We start from the raw sequence: 16034 nt of genomic DNA on the forward strand, positions 1-16034 counted from the left end.
AGGCCCCGCTCCTAGAGGCTGAACACGCAGATCGGATGCAGCCTGCAGCGGCATGGAGCAGCAGTGGAGGACATCGACCACATCGTCTGACCAGGTCGACCTCTGCAACCCTGACCCCGACAATGGGCCTTTATAGTTAAGGCTCTACATGAACGTGAAAGGTACAAATTGGCGGCAGGAATGTGGTGACTCTTCTGTACTCCCTCAGTGTAATCCACTTACACTCTTGTGCCTAAATGTAATAAAACTTCAACTGAACTGTATGCAAAAAAAAAAATGTCACTGTACCCTCAGTACATGAGACTTTACTTTAGACTTTAGAGATGCAGTGCGGAAACAGGCCCTTCGGCCCACTGAGTCTACGCCGACCACACTGTATACTGCCACCATCTTACACACTAGGGACAATTTACAATTTTACTGAAGCCAATTAACCTACAAACTGGTACGTCTTCAGCATGTGGGAGGAAACTGGAGCTCCTGAAGAAAACCCACATGGTCACAGGGAGAACGTACAAACTCCGTACAGACAGCACCCGTAGTCAGGATCGAACTCTGGTGCTATAAGGTAGCAACTCTACCGCTGCGCCACCGTGCCCTTAATATGGTCAATGAAGTACCCGTTGGACCCAATGACCAATATTTTACCTGTTTCGCTCTCCACAAACGGCATGACTTGTTCAGTGTTTCCAGATTCCCAGCATATTGCAGTTTTGGGCTTTTTCAGAAGAAATATTAGAAAATGTACTCATTATCCAAACTGCCGGGGAAGCAGCTTGAATATTTCCAGAGTCTAGCTGCAAGTAGATTTTTGATATTGCCCCTGTGAAACATCTTGGCCATCTTTACAGGATGTCAACACTGTACCAGGTGTACCGGGAGCTCATCGCTACCATCTAGTGGCAAATGTTGGCTTTGCTCCCTAGATACAGCAGTAGGCACTTCGGCCACCGAGTCCGCGCCAACCAGCAATCACCTGTTCACACTAGTTCTATCCTACACACACTTGGGATAATTTACTATTTCACCAAGCCAATTAACCTACAAACCTGTACGTCCTTGGAGTGTCGGAGGAAACCGGAGCACCCGCAGAAAACCCACGCAGGTCACGGGGAGAACGTACAAACTCCATACAGACGGCGCCTGCAGTCAGGAACGAACCCGTGTCTCTGGTGTCGTAAGGCAGCAACTCTACCGCTGCGCCACCATGCCATGAAAGAAGAGATTGGATTAAGTCGATTTGTGGTGTAAATGTTTATTATGGGGAAAATTGTCCATTGCCTTATCATCTAAAACAGGAAAACAAGTGATAAATAAAAGCATAATTACAAAAAAAACACATTTCAGAATGTAACTTGTTTACATTTTTCATTTTTTTACTTTACATCATAGATAAAATAATTAGGTTTTCACTTTTTCTTTACACAGAGAATCAAGAAAAAGTACACGGTGTACCTCAGTAGGTTAATCCTCAGGAACCCTTTTTGTTGTTTAAGCAGAGAGGTATATAAAATGCTTGCGAGAGATCCTGAGTGCTCCACAATTCAGTTAGTGCATATACATTTTCTGTACAAGGCAGCCGCGTCTGAATCGAGCAGGTTAAACGGCATTGAAAATGGGGACCAAGGTGGGAACTCTGGAGGTTAGAACCAAAACAGGTCGGGAAAGATCTCTGTGACTCCACACCTCTCTGCCAGGCTGGTCAGTCCAGGATGTTTCAGGGAGTTCTCGTGGAATGTTTACATATAGTAGCCCTTTCGAAATTAGGTTATGGCCGAGGAATATAATGGAAGAGGGGGGGGGGGGGGGGGGGGGGGGAGGGGAGAAGGAACGGGTTAAGCATTTACCAAATTTGCAGTGCATCGAGAGAATTTAAACGTTCATTTAAAAACAAAACTTGCAAAATCACCTGTGATTAATCAAAAGCCTTTGCCAAATCCGCAGAAACAAAGCTACTGGCAAAGAAAAATAAAAAATTTCAAAACGAAAATACAAGTCTGTGTCTGGTGATGTTCGGATGAATGGGTGGCTGGCAGTCTGCAGTCCATGCAATTTTGTGCACACAAACTCAAAACAGGTGAAGCCCGTCAAATTAACGATGGACTAATCAGTACATGGCAATAATGGTGAGATTGTTAAAAAAAAATAATGGTGAGATTTTCAGCAATCAGTGGCAACCCTTCTCTTGCCGTCTATTCCCCCCACTTTGCCCTAAACTCCCTGCAGATTCTCTCACTTGGAGCGGTTCATAGGAGCTAACCAACTAAACGAACCATGTGTCTTTGGGATGTGGGAGAAAGCCTGATAGTGGACAGGCAGTTCCAAAGCACAAAGAGCCCCTCCGGTCGGAAATACCAAGCTCACAGTGGAAAATGAACTCCTATTGTGGTTCAATATTAAATGGACAGAGGCTATTTGAGAAGGTGTCAGCTAAAGACAGTTCCTATGGACACGGTCTGTTTCCAAGTTGAGATATTGTGCGTTGACTAACTGGCCAGTGCTGGAATGAGTCATTTGTTCAATGGATGTTTCAAGCATGGTTTATAAAGAACGTTAAGGGGAATGTGGGGGAGATTCAGCTGCTGAAAGCTCATCTGGAGCAAGAACAACTTGGGTTGGTGATAGGAACATGAACCTGTCTGTGCTAAAGACTCCCATGCATTTAAATACAGGGAGATATCAGGGATAAGTCTCTGGCGCACACTGACCCTCACACCTTACCCTAATCCTATACACCTCTGAATAGTAATAATCCTCGCTTTGAAATCTCTCTCAGTCAATGTGTTTTAATCAACAGCCCAGCAGCACGGACTCCTGGGTGATCCCCCTCAGGCCTGAGCGGTCTCATCGAGTGGTCACTGCCATCTCTATTCCAGTGGCAAGGGAACAAGTTCACTGGCCAAACACCAATGCCATGGCAACTCCCTCAGTTGGGGCATTTCCACCTTCCTTCAGAAGTTGTACAAAGTGCATTATTCATGTGCATAAGCCCTTACCACACAGGTGACCATTGCAACCCATTTATTTTCCCGTAATCCACTCCCACATTCCCATCAACTCTCACCAGTTTCTACCGCTCATTATGGACATGGGGTGGGGTGGGATGAAGTGAGAGAGGTTCCTCTTCCTTGGATGTCATTGCCTTAAGGGTTGAATGCTCCTACACCAACCAGGGTTTGGATAAGAAAGAAATGGATGGCTGGATGAGGCTATGTGCAAAGCCCAACCAGTATCCATGGAAACCATGACCCAGCATGAGTTAGTACCTTCAAGAGAGGAGGAGGGGAGATGAAGGAGATGGGGGACATAAGAACGTTTAATGGAAGTACCAGACAGGAATCCTTTTCTGGGGTGGAACATAGATTGAGCATGACTGGGTTTCTGAACAACTGTCTTACATTGAACTTTCCTCAATAGACTAATGGGCCAGGAGCCACACAAGGCTTGCTTCCCAAACGCAAGATCAATGTGTGAGATGGATCCCTCCCCCGAAAAGAAAACCACTGACCCTTTCAATAATCAGATCAAAATCCACAAAAAAAATTTGGAAGAAAAATTCCATACAAGTTTTACAATTAACATTTCTGAATTTTTTAGCAGTGCCTTGAGGTTATAAAATGGAAACTTGACCACAGAATGTGGGGAAAGCATTAATTCCTGCTCTCTCGATGCACAGACGCGGTATTTGGTGAAACGCATTCCCCTTCCCATTGGTATTAGAGACAGAACCAAAACTGAAATGCCATTGCACATTCAAACTCCAGTGAAATATTTCCCTGACATTTGCTTTCGAGAAACCACAATAATAAAACATACATCATGGAATTGGAATTGTTTTCGGATTAAAGCAATAAGAAATATTTCCACAGTGTATGAATATTTTTTTGAAACGTTGTTTTTCATTAAAGTGCTTCTTGGCATCAAACCATACTCAGATGATGGCCCCATCAAAATGGGCCGGTGGTGAGGTGTGGCCACGTTTCTACATCAACACATTGTTGGTTCCGTGAGTTAACGATCCGAGACAACAACAAATCCACCATGAGTTCATGGAATCCAATTGAACAGCCTGCTGTTGTCCGTTTGTACCCGATTCAAAAGCCACAACTCAATCTTAAACAATCTGACGTGAGAAGTAACCTGGGGCTCCACAGGAACCGCTCCATGTTTCTCATTCTGTGGATCTGGCCATTTCCTTACCTCGTTCCCTCAGTTCCTTCCTGCCAGGCCGAGATATGAAGGCAAAGGCAAAACTGGGTGATTCTGGTCCCACTACAACTAAACAGTGCAAATTCTCCTCTCCCGCATGTCACGCTCCCCCCACGGCCTCTCACCTTGTTCGACCTAACCCGCACTTTAACACAACACAGTACTCAACAAGATAGACACAAAATGCTGGAGTATCAGCAGGTCAGGCAGCATCTCTGGAGAGAAAGAATAGGTGACGTGAAGGGTCGAGACCCTTCTTCAGTCTGACACAGTCTGAAGAAAGGTCTTGACCCGAAACGTCACCTATACCTTTTCTCCCGAGATGCTGCCTGACCTGCTGAGTAACTCCAGCATTTTGTCTCTGTCTATGGTGTAAACCAGCATCTGCAGTTCCTTCCTACACAGTACTCAGGAAACCGTCCAGTGCTCCTTCATGAGGTGCCTTTGAGAATGTGAAGGTGATGAGTGGTTGCAGAGAGCCCTTGCCCCACATGATCCTGCAGGATGGAAGCCTGGCAGGTACCTGACCAAGCCTCAGGGATGCACGGGAATGACTGTACAAAGAGCTAGGCCTCCTGGTCAAAGCTCCCCTTGTGGCACCTCTCCATTTGCCCCAGATCAGTTATCAACAGTGTGCTCGAGTGAGTGAGACTTCCCCATTTAATGCCAAGTCACAGATAACTTTATACTCTGTAGTTGATGAAGTACATTCCACACAGGACCCCGTTAGGTGGACTGGACATCCTGACCCCCGTCAGCCTGGGTTTTGATTTATACGTCTCTCTGGCAGAGAAGCCAGACCTGTACCTGACATGCTACACCCTCCCCTCAAATTATAAGCAGTCCAGACAAAAGACGATGCTGTACATTTTCGGAATTGAGATGATCGAAACGAAGGCAATTAAAATATCCCAATCAGCATTCTAATAGAATGGATATAAAAGTAAAAGAAATCAAGTATAAACCTTTGTGGATACATGCCACCCTTGCAACTGTACAATTTTTGCTTTTTAAAAACATTATACATTCAGGATTTAATTTTACACTAACATTTGATGTCGTTTTTTCCCCCTCAATTTTTTTTAAATATTAACATTTTGGAAGGGGAAAGAACATCCCTCAGAATCATTGTCTCCCTCAAAAGGGAGCATCGCACTTCCATTAAAAGCCATTGCACCTGCGACAATGCTATTTACATTTATAACCTCGCGGTGCGTTGGGGAGAGATTATTCTTCCCAGCGACACCGGAAATGATAAGCAAGATATTTAGCCGGCACTTCACTCTCTTGTCTGATTTTGGCCACTCTTATTTCTGGATGGTCAGATCATTTTGGTCGGGTAGATTTAAAAGCATCAGGGGCTCTCCACCAATGCCCAAAGTGTGTGGATGAAGCTTCAGTGAATGGGGGAGTGGATCATTCTCACTGGACGACAGGCCAGTTAGCACAGAGACGCTGCCATTCCTCACAGTTTGTGCCAGGAGAGAGTACGGTGAGATCTGGTGGTGAAACGTCTCTCATTAGGGGTGAATAATGGAGCAGGTGCTGTCAACCAAGTTTGTTGTGTGAATCTTCTGTGATTTTTTTCCACTGTGGTAGACATCAAAAACTTAAATCAAACCAGTCAAATGTCATACTCTGAATCCACCTCCTGGGAAGTGTGACATCTGCCCCTTAAGTCCAGTGACGGAGGTACCTCAAACTTAGGATGTTCTCTCCTGACACAACTTAGAGGGAGACGCAGTCTCTTGGTTTGTTACAGTTCCAAAGTTCGAACTTAACAGCATGGAAAACAGTGGTGAACGTTTCACTTCCCCATTGAATTTTATCTCCATCTGCACCCAACGGCAGTCGGGACATTAAATCTTTGCCGGCAGACTTCCCTTTTCTTTTTTAGTGCCCTGGGTCAGTGCTTTCCCAATCGATTCTCTTGTTGTGCAAACAGAGAGGTCACTGCACCAACTAAATATATTGATAGGTTCAGCCTGCACTTGGAGCAAAACCTTCACGACTAGAAGCGGAGGAAGACATGGTGGCATCAAGTTGGACCAACAGAAGACACCCACACAAAGGCATTGCAGCAATGCCGGCCTCCTCTCTCTCTCTCTCTCTCTCTCTCTCTCTCTCTCTCTCTCTCTCTCTCTCTCTCTCTCTCTCCCTCTCTCTCTCTCTCTCTCTCTATCTCTCTCTCCTCCCACTGCCTCCCCAAACACCCAAGGTTCCAGTCCCGTCTCCACCAAGCGCCCTAGTGCAGGGCAGCTCAACAGTAGAAAACCTCCTCGCTGCCCAGTAGCTCAGTTGCAGGACGCTTCGTGTCCGAGCCAGCTTGGTGGAACTTCGGGTTGCCTGTCGCTGGGAGGACATCTGAGGGAAAACAGAACCGGGAGACGATACTTTAATCAGTGGGTCCTGCAGAAGAAATGACGGTGAAAACAGCATCCAAGCTAGTGTCATCAACGGCTATTATAAGACATGTGATGGAAGGAACTGCAGATGCCGGTTTAAACCGAAGATAGACACAAACAGCTGGAGTAACTCAGCGGGACAGGCAGCATCTCTGGAGAGAAGGAACGGGTGACGTTTCGGGTCGAGACCCTTCTTCAGACTCATTGTGTTATTATGAGACAACTGGCTTGCCATTAAATAGCCATCTTTAATCATCAATGCCATCTCAAATGACAATCTCTGAAACGTCAGAGGTTGCGGGAGACCTGATAGAAGTACATAAAATTACGAGAGGCATAGATAAGGTAGACAGACAGAATAGATGAAGTAATCAGTCAGAATATTTTTCCCGGGGCAAGGTTCTAAGGCGAGAGGGGCAAAGTTTAAAGGAGACATGCAGAGCAATTTTCTTGTCGCAGAAGGTGGTGAGTGTCTTGAACACACTGCTGAGGGTGATGGTTGAAGCAGTTACAATAGTGGCATTTAAAAGACTTTTGGATAGGCATATGGATATGCAGAGAATGGAGGGATATGGGTTATGAGAAGATAAATAAGTGATGGTCTTGGCATCATGTTCGGCGCAGAGATTGTGGGCCGAAGGGCCTGTCCTTGTGCTGTACTGTTCTACGTTCCAAATGTATGCCTCACAAACGTCACCTTGAATGCCCGTCTTCCTCACTAATGCCACGTTTAAATGTCTAACTAACACCACCTGAAATGTGCAGATGCTGGTTTAAACCGAAGATAGGCACAAAATGCTGGAGTGGCTCAGCGGGACAGGCAGCACCTCTGGAACGAAGGATGTTGGTGAAGGAGGGTCTCGACCCGAAATGTCACCCATTCCTTCTCTCCAGAGAGGCTGCCTGCCCCGCTGAGTTACTCCAGCGTTTTGTGTCGACCATCTTTAAGCTGAGCTCCTGCTCATGTCCCATAGTCTGCCTGTGACGTACCAGGTCCATACTCTGACGGCAGGTTCCTCTGCCCCTTGTTCTTGCGGTGCTTGGACTTCTTCTCCTTCGGCTTGGCTAGCTTGAGTAACCGTGGAGGGATGGGGTTGCTAGTCTGGTTTGTGCCACTTGGTTGATTGGTGGGCTTCTTGGAGGAGGCCTGTGTGGTGTCTGTGCAGGGGGAGCTGGGGCAGCTGTCCGACGATCCCCTCTTGGTGAGGTGTGCGTCCGCCGGCTCCTGGTTTAACGAGTTGCAACTGGGGTGTTTCGCCGAGCTCAGCGAGCCCTCGTCTGCTTGTGTTGCCGAGTCTCGGTCTGAAGCCTGGGAACAGAGAGAGAGAGAGAGAGAGAGAGAGAGCTGGAGGTGAGTGCACATAACTCTGGGGCACCACCCACAGTAGCTCACCCACCCCCTCCCATACCTCAGCACCCCACCTCCCCCACTCCCCAATCTGTACTTTAGCACCCCACCCCTCTATCTTACACCCCTCCCCTCTCTTCCCTCAGCACCCCACCCCCTTACTCCACACCCACCCTGTACCTCAGCACCCACCCACCTCCATCCCCTCACCTCAGCACCCCACCTCCCCCTACCCCACACCCCTCCCTCAGCACCCCACCTCCCCTCCCTGTACCTCAGCACCCACCCACCTCCCCCTACCCCACACCCCTCCCTCAGCACCCCACCTCCTCTCCCTGTACCTCAGCACTCCACCTCCCCTCCCTCAGCACCCCACCTCCCCCGCTCCCCAACCCGTACTTTAGCACCCCACCCCTCTATCTTACACCCCTCCCCTCTCTTACCTCAACACCCTACCTCCTTACTCCACACCCACCCACTCCCTGTACTTCAGCACCCCACCTCCTCTTCCTGTACCTCAGCACCCCACCTCCATTCCCTCACCTCAGCACCCACCCACCTCCATCCACTCAGCACCCACCCACCTCCATCCCCTCACCTCCCACCCACCCACCTCCCCCTACCCCACGCCCCTCCCTCAGCACCCCACCTCCCCTCCCTGTACCTCAGTACTCCACCTCCCCCATACCCTTCACTCCTCCCCTCCTGTTCCTCAGACCCCTCAGCTTAGGTTGGACACTTCCCACCCAACCCATGGGTTGGGATTGCAGTGAGAGGTGGGATGAGAAGCAATGGACGTCGAATGCTCTCCAGTGGCCCGTGACAGGGAAAGGAAACGTTTGTGACCGTTTCCCAGCCCTGACCCACATCTACCTTTCTGCTTTAAAAGGGATATTTAGCCTGAACTTGATTAGAACCCAACTTCATTGCAGAAATTGGACTATTTGGAATACTGAAAAACTATATTCAGCCCGGTAGTTATTATAATCTTTGCTCTACCTGTTGTACTTGTGTGGCTTGATGGTATTCATGTATAGTTTTATCTGATGTACTTGCACAGCATGCAACAATGGTTCTTCACTGTATCTCAGTACACGTGACAATGATAAACCCGTATCAAGTCTGAATCAAAACACAACCTGAAGTAACCTAACGGGTCAGGTATCATCTATGGAAGGAATGGACAGGTGGCAATTTGGAACGGGATTTGAAAGTCTGAAGTAGGGTTCCAACCCAAAATGTCGTCTAACCATTTCTCCCCAGATGCTGAGCTGGGCAGCTGAGTTACTCCAACACTTCGTGCTTCGCTCAAGATTCCAACATCTGCAGTTCCGAGTGTCTCCAATAACAAGTCTGGAGTGGATAAAGATAAGTTGGAGAAAGAAGGAACTGCAGATGCTGGTTTTCAAAAAAATGACAAAGTGCTGGAGTCACTCAGCTGATCAAGAAGCATCTCTGGAGAACATGGATAAGTGACGTATCGGGATCCTTCAGTCTCAATCGTAACATTGTCTGTCCATTTCCCTCCACAGATGCTGCCCGACCCACTGAGTTCCTCCAGCACTTTACTTGCTCAAGATTACAGCATCTATAATCACTTGTGTCTCCACTTTAGAATTGGGAACTGGGTAATCCAAACTGTAGAAACAAGGAATTGCAGATGCTGGTTTACAGAAGAAGACAGAGAGTGCTGGAGTATCTCAGCGGGCAGGCGGCATGTCTGGAGAACATGGATGGGTGATGTTTTAGGTCTTGACACTTCATTCGATTAATTCTTTGCAGGGCGAAGAGAAGATGGCACGGGCCAGATCTTACACCCCAGCGGTATGAATATTGATTTCTCTAACTTCAAGTAACCCTTGTATCCCCCTCTATCTCCGTCCCTCCCTCACACTAGTTGTCCTACTAGTTTCACTGTCACCCTATTGAGTTTCACTGTCTTTATAACTCGTTATCACCTACCCCACTGCCAACAATGGACCAGTGTGGGCTCCATTTTTCCTTGATCATCGTTTGTTTTTGCGTATCTTTCACTCATTTAGAGTCATAGAGTCATAGATTGATACAGTGTGGAAACAGGCCCTTCGGCCCAACTCGCCCACACTGGTCAACAATGTCCCAGCTACCCTAGTCCCACTTGCCTGCGCTTGGTCCAAAACCCTCCAAACCTGTCCTATCCATGTACCTGTCCAACCGTTTCTTAAACGATGGGATAGTCCCAGCCTCAACAACCTCCTCTGGCAGCTTGTTCCATACACCCACCACCCTCTGTGCGAAAACGTTACCCCTCGGATTCCTATTAAATCTTTTCCCCTTCACCTTGGACCTATGTCTATGTACATTCTATGTCTCTCGTTTCCCTTGACTCTCAGTCTGAAGAAGGGTCTGGACACTCAAACGTCACCTATTCCTTTTCAGCATCCCCAGAGATGCTGCCTGACCCGCTGAGTTACTCCAGCTTTGTGTGTCTAGCATGGGCCGGGTCAAGTTGGCTGCTACCGATGATGGGGGAGTTAAACACAATAGGGGTGAATGCCTTGCTGCCCCCTGGACCCCATCGGTACCTGTGAGCTGAGGGAGTCAGAGTGCAAAAGGTCTTCTTGTCTTTGGTGGGTGAGCTGCTCCTCTCTGCGTTTCAGCAGCTCCCTGTCCTTCTCCAGCTGCCTCTGGGTGTTACGCAGCCTCTCCAGGTCCTGCTGATACTCCTCCTTCCTCATCCGCAGCTCCTCGCGCTGCCTCTCCACCTCGGCCCTCTGCCTGGCCGCCTCCTCGTCCCTCAGCGCCGCCCCGGCCTCCCGCTCGGCCAGCTCCCTCTCCCGGCACTCACACTCCTTCTCCCAGCGCCGCCGCTCCTCCAGTTGCCGCCGCAGGTTGGCCAGCTCCTGCCGGTTCTTCTCCAGGCTGCGCTGCTTCTCCTGCTCGATCAGCGTGTTGGGCCGGGTATGCGACCGCACCAGCCTCTCGCTCAGGGCCTGCTTCTGGTCCTCGATGAAGGAGTCCTGTTGCACCACCACTGCCTGGCGGGAGGGAGGGAAGCAAAGCAATTCAATGCCACAGTCATCGGGGGGGGGGGGGTAACACTTCGAAGAGTGCAACACAGAGAGCGGCACGGTGGCGCAGTGGTAGAGTTGCTGCCTCGCAGTGCCAGAGATGGCGGTTCGATTCTACCTATGGGTGCTGTCTGTACATAGTTTGTACGTTCTCCTTGTGCTTCCGTAAAATTGTGTATTGTCCCAACTGTGTAGGATAGTGATAGTGCACATGGTGATTACTGGTTGGTGAGGACTCGGTGGGCCGAAGGGCCTGCTTCCGCACTGTATCTCTAAAGTCTATGTCAAGCACTATCTCTAAAGTAAAGTCTAAAGAAGTGTCACCCCCACATGGTGGGAGGGGCATACAGTTGGAGGAATCACATCCTTCAGCAATTTTGTATTTTTAAATTACATTTCTGGGGGGGAAAGAATATTGGGGGGCACAGTAACGCAGCAGTAGAGTTGCTGCCTCACAGTGCCAGAGACCCGGGTTCGATCCTGACTAGGGCGGCACGGTAGCGCAGCGGTAGAGTTGCTGCTTTACAGAGAATGCAGCGCCAGAGACTCAGGTTCGATCCTGACTACGGGTGCTGCACTGTAAGGAGTTTGTACGTTCTCCCCGTGACCTGCGTGGGTTTTCTCCGAGATCTTCGGTTTCCTCCCACACTCCAAAGACGTACAGGTATGTAGGTTAATTGGCTGGGTAAATGTAAAAATTGTCCCTAGTGTGTGTAGGATAGTGTTAATGTACGGGGATCGCTGGGCGGCACGGACTTGGTGGGCCGAAAAGGCCTGTTTCCGACTGTATGTGTATGGTATGGTATGGTATGGTATGGTATGGGTGCTGTCTGTGTGGAGTTTGTACGTTTTCCCTGTGACCTCGTGGGTTTCCTCCGGGTGCTCCGGTTTCCTCCCAAACTACAAAGACGTACAGGTTTGTAGGTTAATTTGGCTTTGGTAAATTGTCCCTAGTGTGTAGGATAGTGCTAAGAGTAGGGCCGGCCTGGATTCGGTGGGCCAAAGGGCTTGTTTCCACGCAATACCTATAAACTAAAACATCACTGCAGAATTGGACCCATCTCCTCTGATCATCTATATTTTCCAAACAGAAGGAAAGAAAATCTCAGTACATGAACACATGAGTGATAGTGTACATATGCTGAGAGAGATACCTGGGCACAAGAATATGAGGTGGATGTTGCCTGGACTCAGGGGCCTGAGCTATCGGGAGAGGATGGGCAGACTAGGACTTTATTCCTTCTCTGTTATTCCTCTGTTAATTACCCCGAGTGTTTTCTTTTCTGTATTAATTTTAATTTATATGCTGTAATTGTAATTTTTTTACACAATCCACAGGCATTGCCACTTTCATTTCACTGCACATCGTGTATGTGTATGTGACACATAAACATGATTTGACTTGACTTGGGAGTGGATATGCAAGTGGAATTATATAGAACTAGTGTGAACGGGGAATCGGTGGTCAGCAATGACTCGGTGGGCCCTGGGGCCTGTGTCAGTGCTGTATTATTTAATCAATTCAATGAATTAATGGAATGTGCTAAGGGACACAAGGTTGTAAAGGGGGTACATAGAACTTCTACCCCCCAGGAGAGACCACTGTAGCCTGTCTAGGAAAGATGGAAGAACATCAGACTGGATGATTCAGCGTTTGTAGTTTGGATTTTCGAAGGCATTAGACCGTAAGGTGGTGAGTGCGTGATCCTAGATGGGTTGGTTCCCCTCCCATCATGGGTGGTCAGTTCAGCAGCTCCAATATGCCAAAGCCAGGCCACTCTCTGCATGCTGCTCCCCCAAGAGGATCTGCCATCATTCATTACAATCACTCCGCTCTTTTACTCCAACAGCAGCATTTCTTACTCCATCTTTGCTCCGCTTAATCCCCTCTCAGATCTGTCGATTCTCCCACTCCTAGGACCAAAAGACCACTTTGGAGATCCTCGGGTTATCTTTAATCGGACTTTACCTGGCACTTAATGTCATTCCCTTTATCCTGTATCTATACACTGTGGACAGCTCGAATAAAACCATGCATAGTCTTTCCACTGATGGGATGGCACTTTATCTTTTTGCACTGTTATTTTTTGTGTTTTATGTGTATGTATGTATGTGTGTGTATATATGTGTGTGTGTGTGTGTATACATGTGTGTGTACATGTGTATGCATGTGTATCATATCATATCATATCATATATATACAGCCGGAAACAGGCCTTTTCGGCCCTCCAAGTCCGTGCCGCCCAGCGATCCCCGTACATTAACACTATCCTACACCCACTAGGGACAATTTTTTAAAAACATTTATCCAGCCAATTAACCTACATACCTGTACGTCTTTGGAGTGTGGGAGGAAACCGAAGATCTCGGAGAAAACCCACGCAGGTCACGGGGAGAACGTACAAACTCCTTACAGTGCAGCACCCGTAGTCAGGATCGAACCTGAGTCTCCGGCGCTGCATTCGCTGTAAAGCAGCAACTCTACCGCTGCGCTACCGTGCCGCGGTACATGTGTGTGTGTGTATCTATGTATGTATATGTGTCTATACGTATATATACACACCCTGAACATTTTTTTCCTTGTTTACTATGCTGTTTACAGTGTGCTATGTTTACATATTCTGTTGTGCTGCTGAAAGCAAGAATTTCATTTTTCTGTCTGGGACAATGAAATTAAAACACTCTTGACTCAATAACAAAGAGGCGGCACGGTGGCGCAGCGGTAGAGTTGCTGCCTTACAGCGAATGCAGCGCCGGAGACTCAGGTTCGATCCTGACTACGGGCGCCGTCTGTGCGGAGTTTGTACGTTCTCCCCGTGACCTGCGTGGGTTTTCTCCGAGATCTTCGGTTTCCTCCCACATTCCAAAGACCTACAGGTATGTAGGTTAATTGGGTAATATGTAAAAATTGTCCCTAGTGTGTGTAGGATAGTGTTAGTGTGCGGGGATCGCTGGGCGGCGCGGACTCGGTGGGCCTGTTTCCGCGCTGTATCTCTAAATCTAAATCTAAAAGCTTTTCACTATACCTCGGTACACGTGGCAATAATACACGAAACTAATCACGACCCCCAATGATGAAAACATTATGGACGTACCTGTAACCCAAGCAGCAGCTGCTGGAGGTGCAGCACCTTCTGGAGCACATGCTGAAACACAAAACAGTTTGTGTGAGGCCGGATTAACTCCACACGCAGAGAGAAGCAAAATCATTAGGGACAAATGGTTATGGATTACATTATGGAGCAGTACGACCCTTCCCACAGCGACACGTTTTGATTGATAAACTTTACGGCAAAGGCAATTTATTATTGGCCATAAACATTTTATGTCTTCAGTTTTCAATGCTTTATACTCATCAACAATAAAAAAAATGTCCTACCTCGTTCTTTCTGATCGGCAGAAGCAGATTAGCCGTCAGACCCTAAGAAAGGAAAGGTAAAATACTGATGAGACTTTGCACCTATTTTGGCAAACTTCAAATTAAAAATGACTTGAACTCTGCGATAAAATGCACTTCCAAACTCACTGAGTGCATCAGGGTATCCCTCATTGCACCCTCTACACTACACAAGGGAAGACTCAGAATAAGTTAAGAGGGATATATTCAGGAAATACTGTGGAATTTCTAATTAATAAAAAAACCTAGTCACGATAGACACAAAATGCTGGTGTAACTCAACGGGTCAGACAGCTTCTCTGGAAACAATAGATGACGTTTTGAATCAGAATCCTCGCTCAGTCTATTTTACGTCATCTAAACTTCATTTATTCATTTTCTCCAAACATGCTGTCAGACCCACTGAGTTTCGATTCTATCTTTGGTATAAATCAGCATCTGCAGTTCCTTCCTACACAAAAACTGTTGCTTTCAAGCCAGTCTGACTCTCAGAGCTGTGGGATTACAGGAGCAGTGGTCCTTCACCACTGGCCATCACACTTTCTCGCTCCACAAACTTAGCCTACAGATCTGGGTTTCTCAGCGTTTACATTCCTTTGTTGCATTTTCTCTCTTTCTAATTGCCCTCCTTAAATCTATCAATCAGCTTACCCCCACAGTAACCCTGAGTTCACCCCATTAAAGACATGCCCTTTGTCCGATCCATTCACCCCTCCTCACCCCCTTCTCTACAACCTAAAACCATTCCCCCCCCCTTCACTGCTCTGACGACCGTTGACCATTTCTCTCTCCTTAGATGCGGCACAATGACGCACCGTAGGGTTGCTGCCTTACAGTGCCAGAGTCCCAGGTTCAATGCTGGGTACTTATCTGTGCGGAGTTTGCATGTTCTCCCTGTGACTGCGTGGCATTTCCACGGGATCTCCAGTTTCCTCCCACACTCCAAAGACGTACAGGTTTGTCGGCTAATTGTCTTGGTATAGTCGTAGATTATCCCTAGTGTGTGTCGGATAGCGTTAGTGTGCGGGGTTCACTGGTCGGCATGGACTCGGTAGGCCGAAGGGCCTGTTTCTCTAAACTGAGCTAAAAGGTGCGGACTGACCTGATAAGCATTTACAGCGTTATCCATTTTATTTATGACTTGGGACATCAAGCCAGGATGACCTTGCAACTCTGACCCAGAGCAATGGTCAGGACAACGGGCCTTTCTGGCCAAGTGAAGACTCTTCATTTTTAACAACTTTGGCCTTGAATCACACAAAATGGCACTGGATAGGTGGCCAATTTTGTCTCAGTGTAATCTACTATTCCTACTTATTCAGTCTGAAGAAGGGTCTCGACCCGAAACATCACCCATTCCTTCTTTCCAGAGATGCTGCCTGACCCGTTGAGTTTCTCCAGCATTATGTGTCAACCTTCGATTTAACCAGCATCTGCAGTTCTTTCCCACACTACTATTCTTACACTGCTGTACTTTAGTATGATTGGGCTTCTGTATAGTAAGAATTTTACTGAACTGTATTCAAAAAAGGAATTTCACTGCACCTCGGTACATATGATGATAAAGTCCAATTTAAACCATTGTACAACTGAAATGTGCTCACATTTGCACCAGGTCCTATCTG

At 47.6% G+C, this 16034-nt stretch overlaps 1 protein-coding gene across 5 annotated transcripts in view; it reads right to left on the minus strand.

The window, feature by feature from the left end:
• Positions 1 to 1267: 1267 nt before the first annotated feature.
• The window catches only part of LOC144609075 (A-kinase anchor protein 13-like), a 452410-nt gene continuing 437643 nt past the window's right edge, over positions 1268 to 16034 (minus strand). For all 5 annotated transcript variants that reach the window (XM_078427428.1, XM_078427427.1, XM_078427426.1 and 2 more), the window contains 5 exons: positions 14392 to 14433; positions 14108 to 14158; positions 10527 to 10979; positions 7605 to 7923; positions 1268 to 6573 (listed from right to left, as the gene is read on the minus strand). In XM_078427428.1, coding sequence (XP_078283554.1) covers positions 6470 to 6573; positions 7605 to 7923; positions 10527 to 10979; positions 14108 to 14158; positions 14392 to 14433 — 969 coding nt within the window. In that variant the 3' untranslated portion in view covers positions 1268 to 6469. The remainder of the gene's footprint in view (positions 6574 to 7604; positions 7924 to 10526; positions 10980 to 14107; positions 14159 to 14391; positions 14434 to 16034) is intronic.

This window comes from Rhinoraja longicauda, chromosome 33 (assembly GCF_053455715.1).
Source record: "Rhinoraja longicauda isolate Sanriku21f chromosome 33, sRhiLon1.1, whole genome shotgun sequence".
NCBI classification, from domain to species: domain Eukaryota; kingdom Metazoa; phylum Chordata; class Chondrichthyes; order Rajiformes; family Arhynchobatidae; genus Rhinoraja; species Rhinoraja longicauda.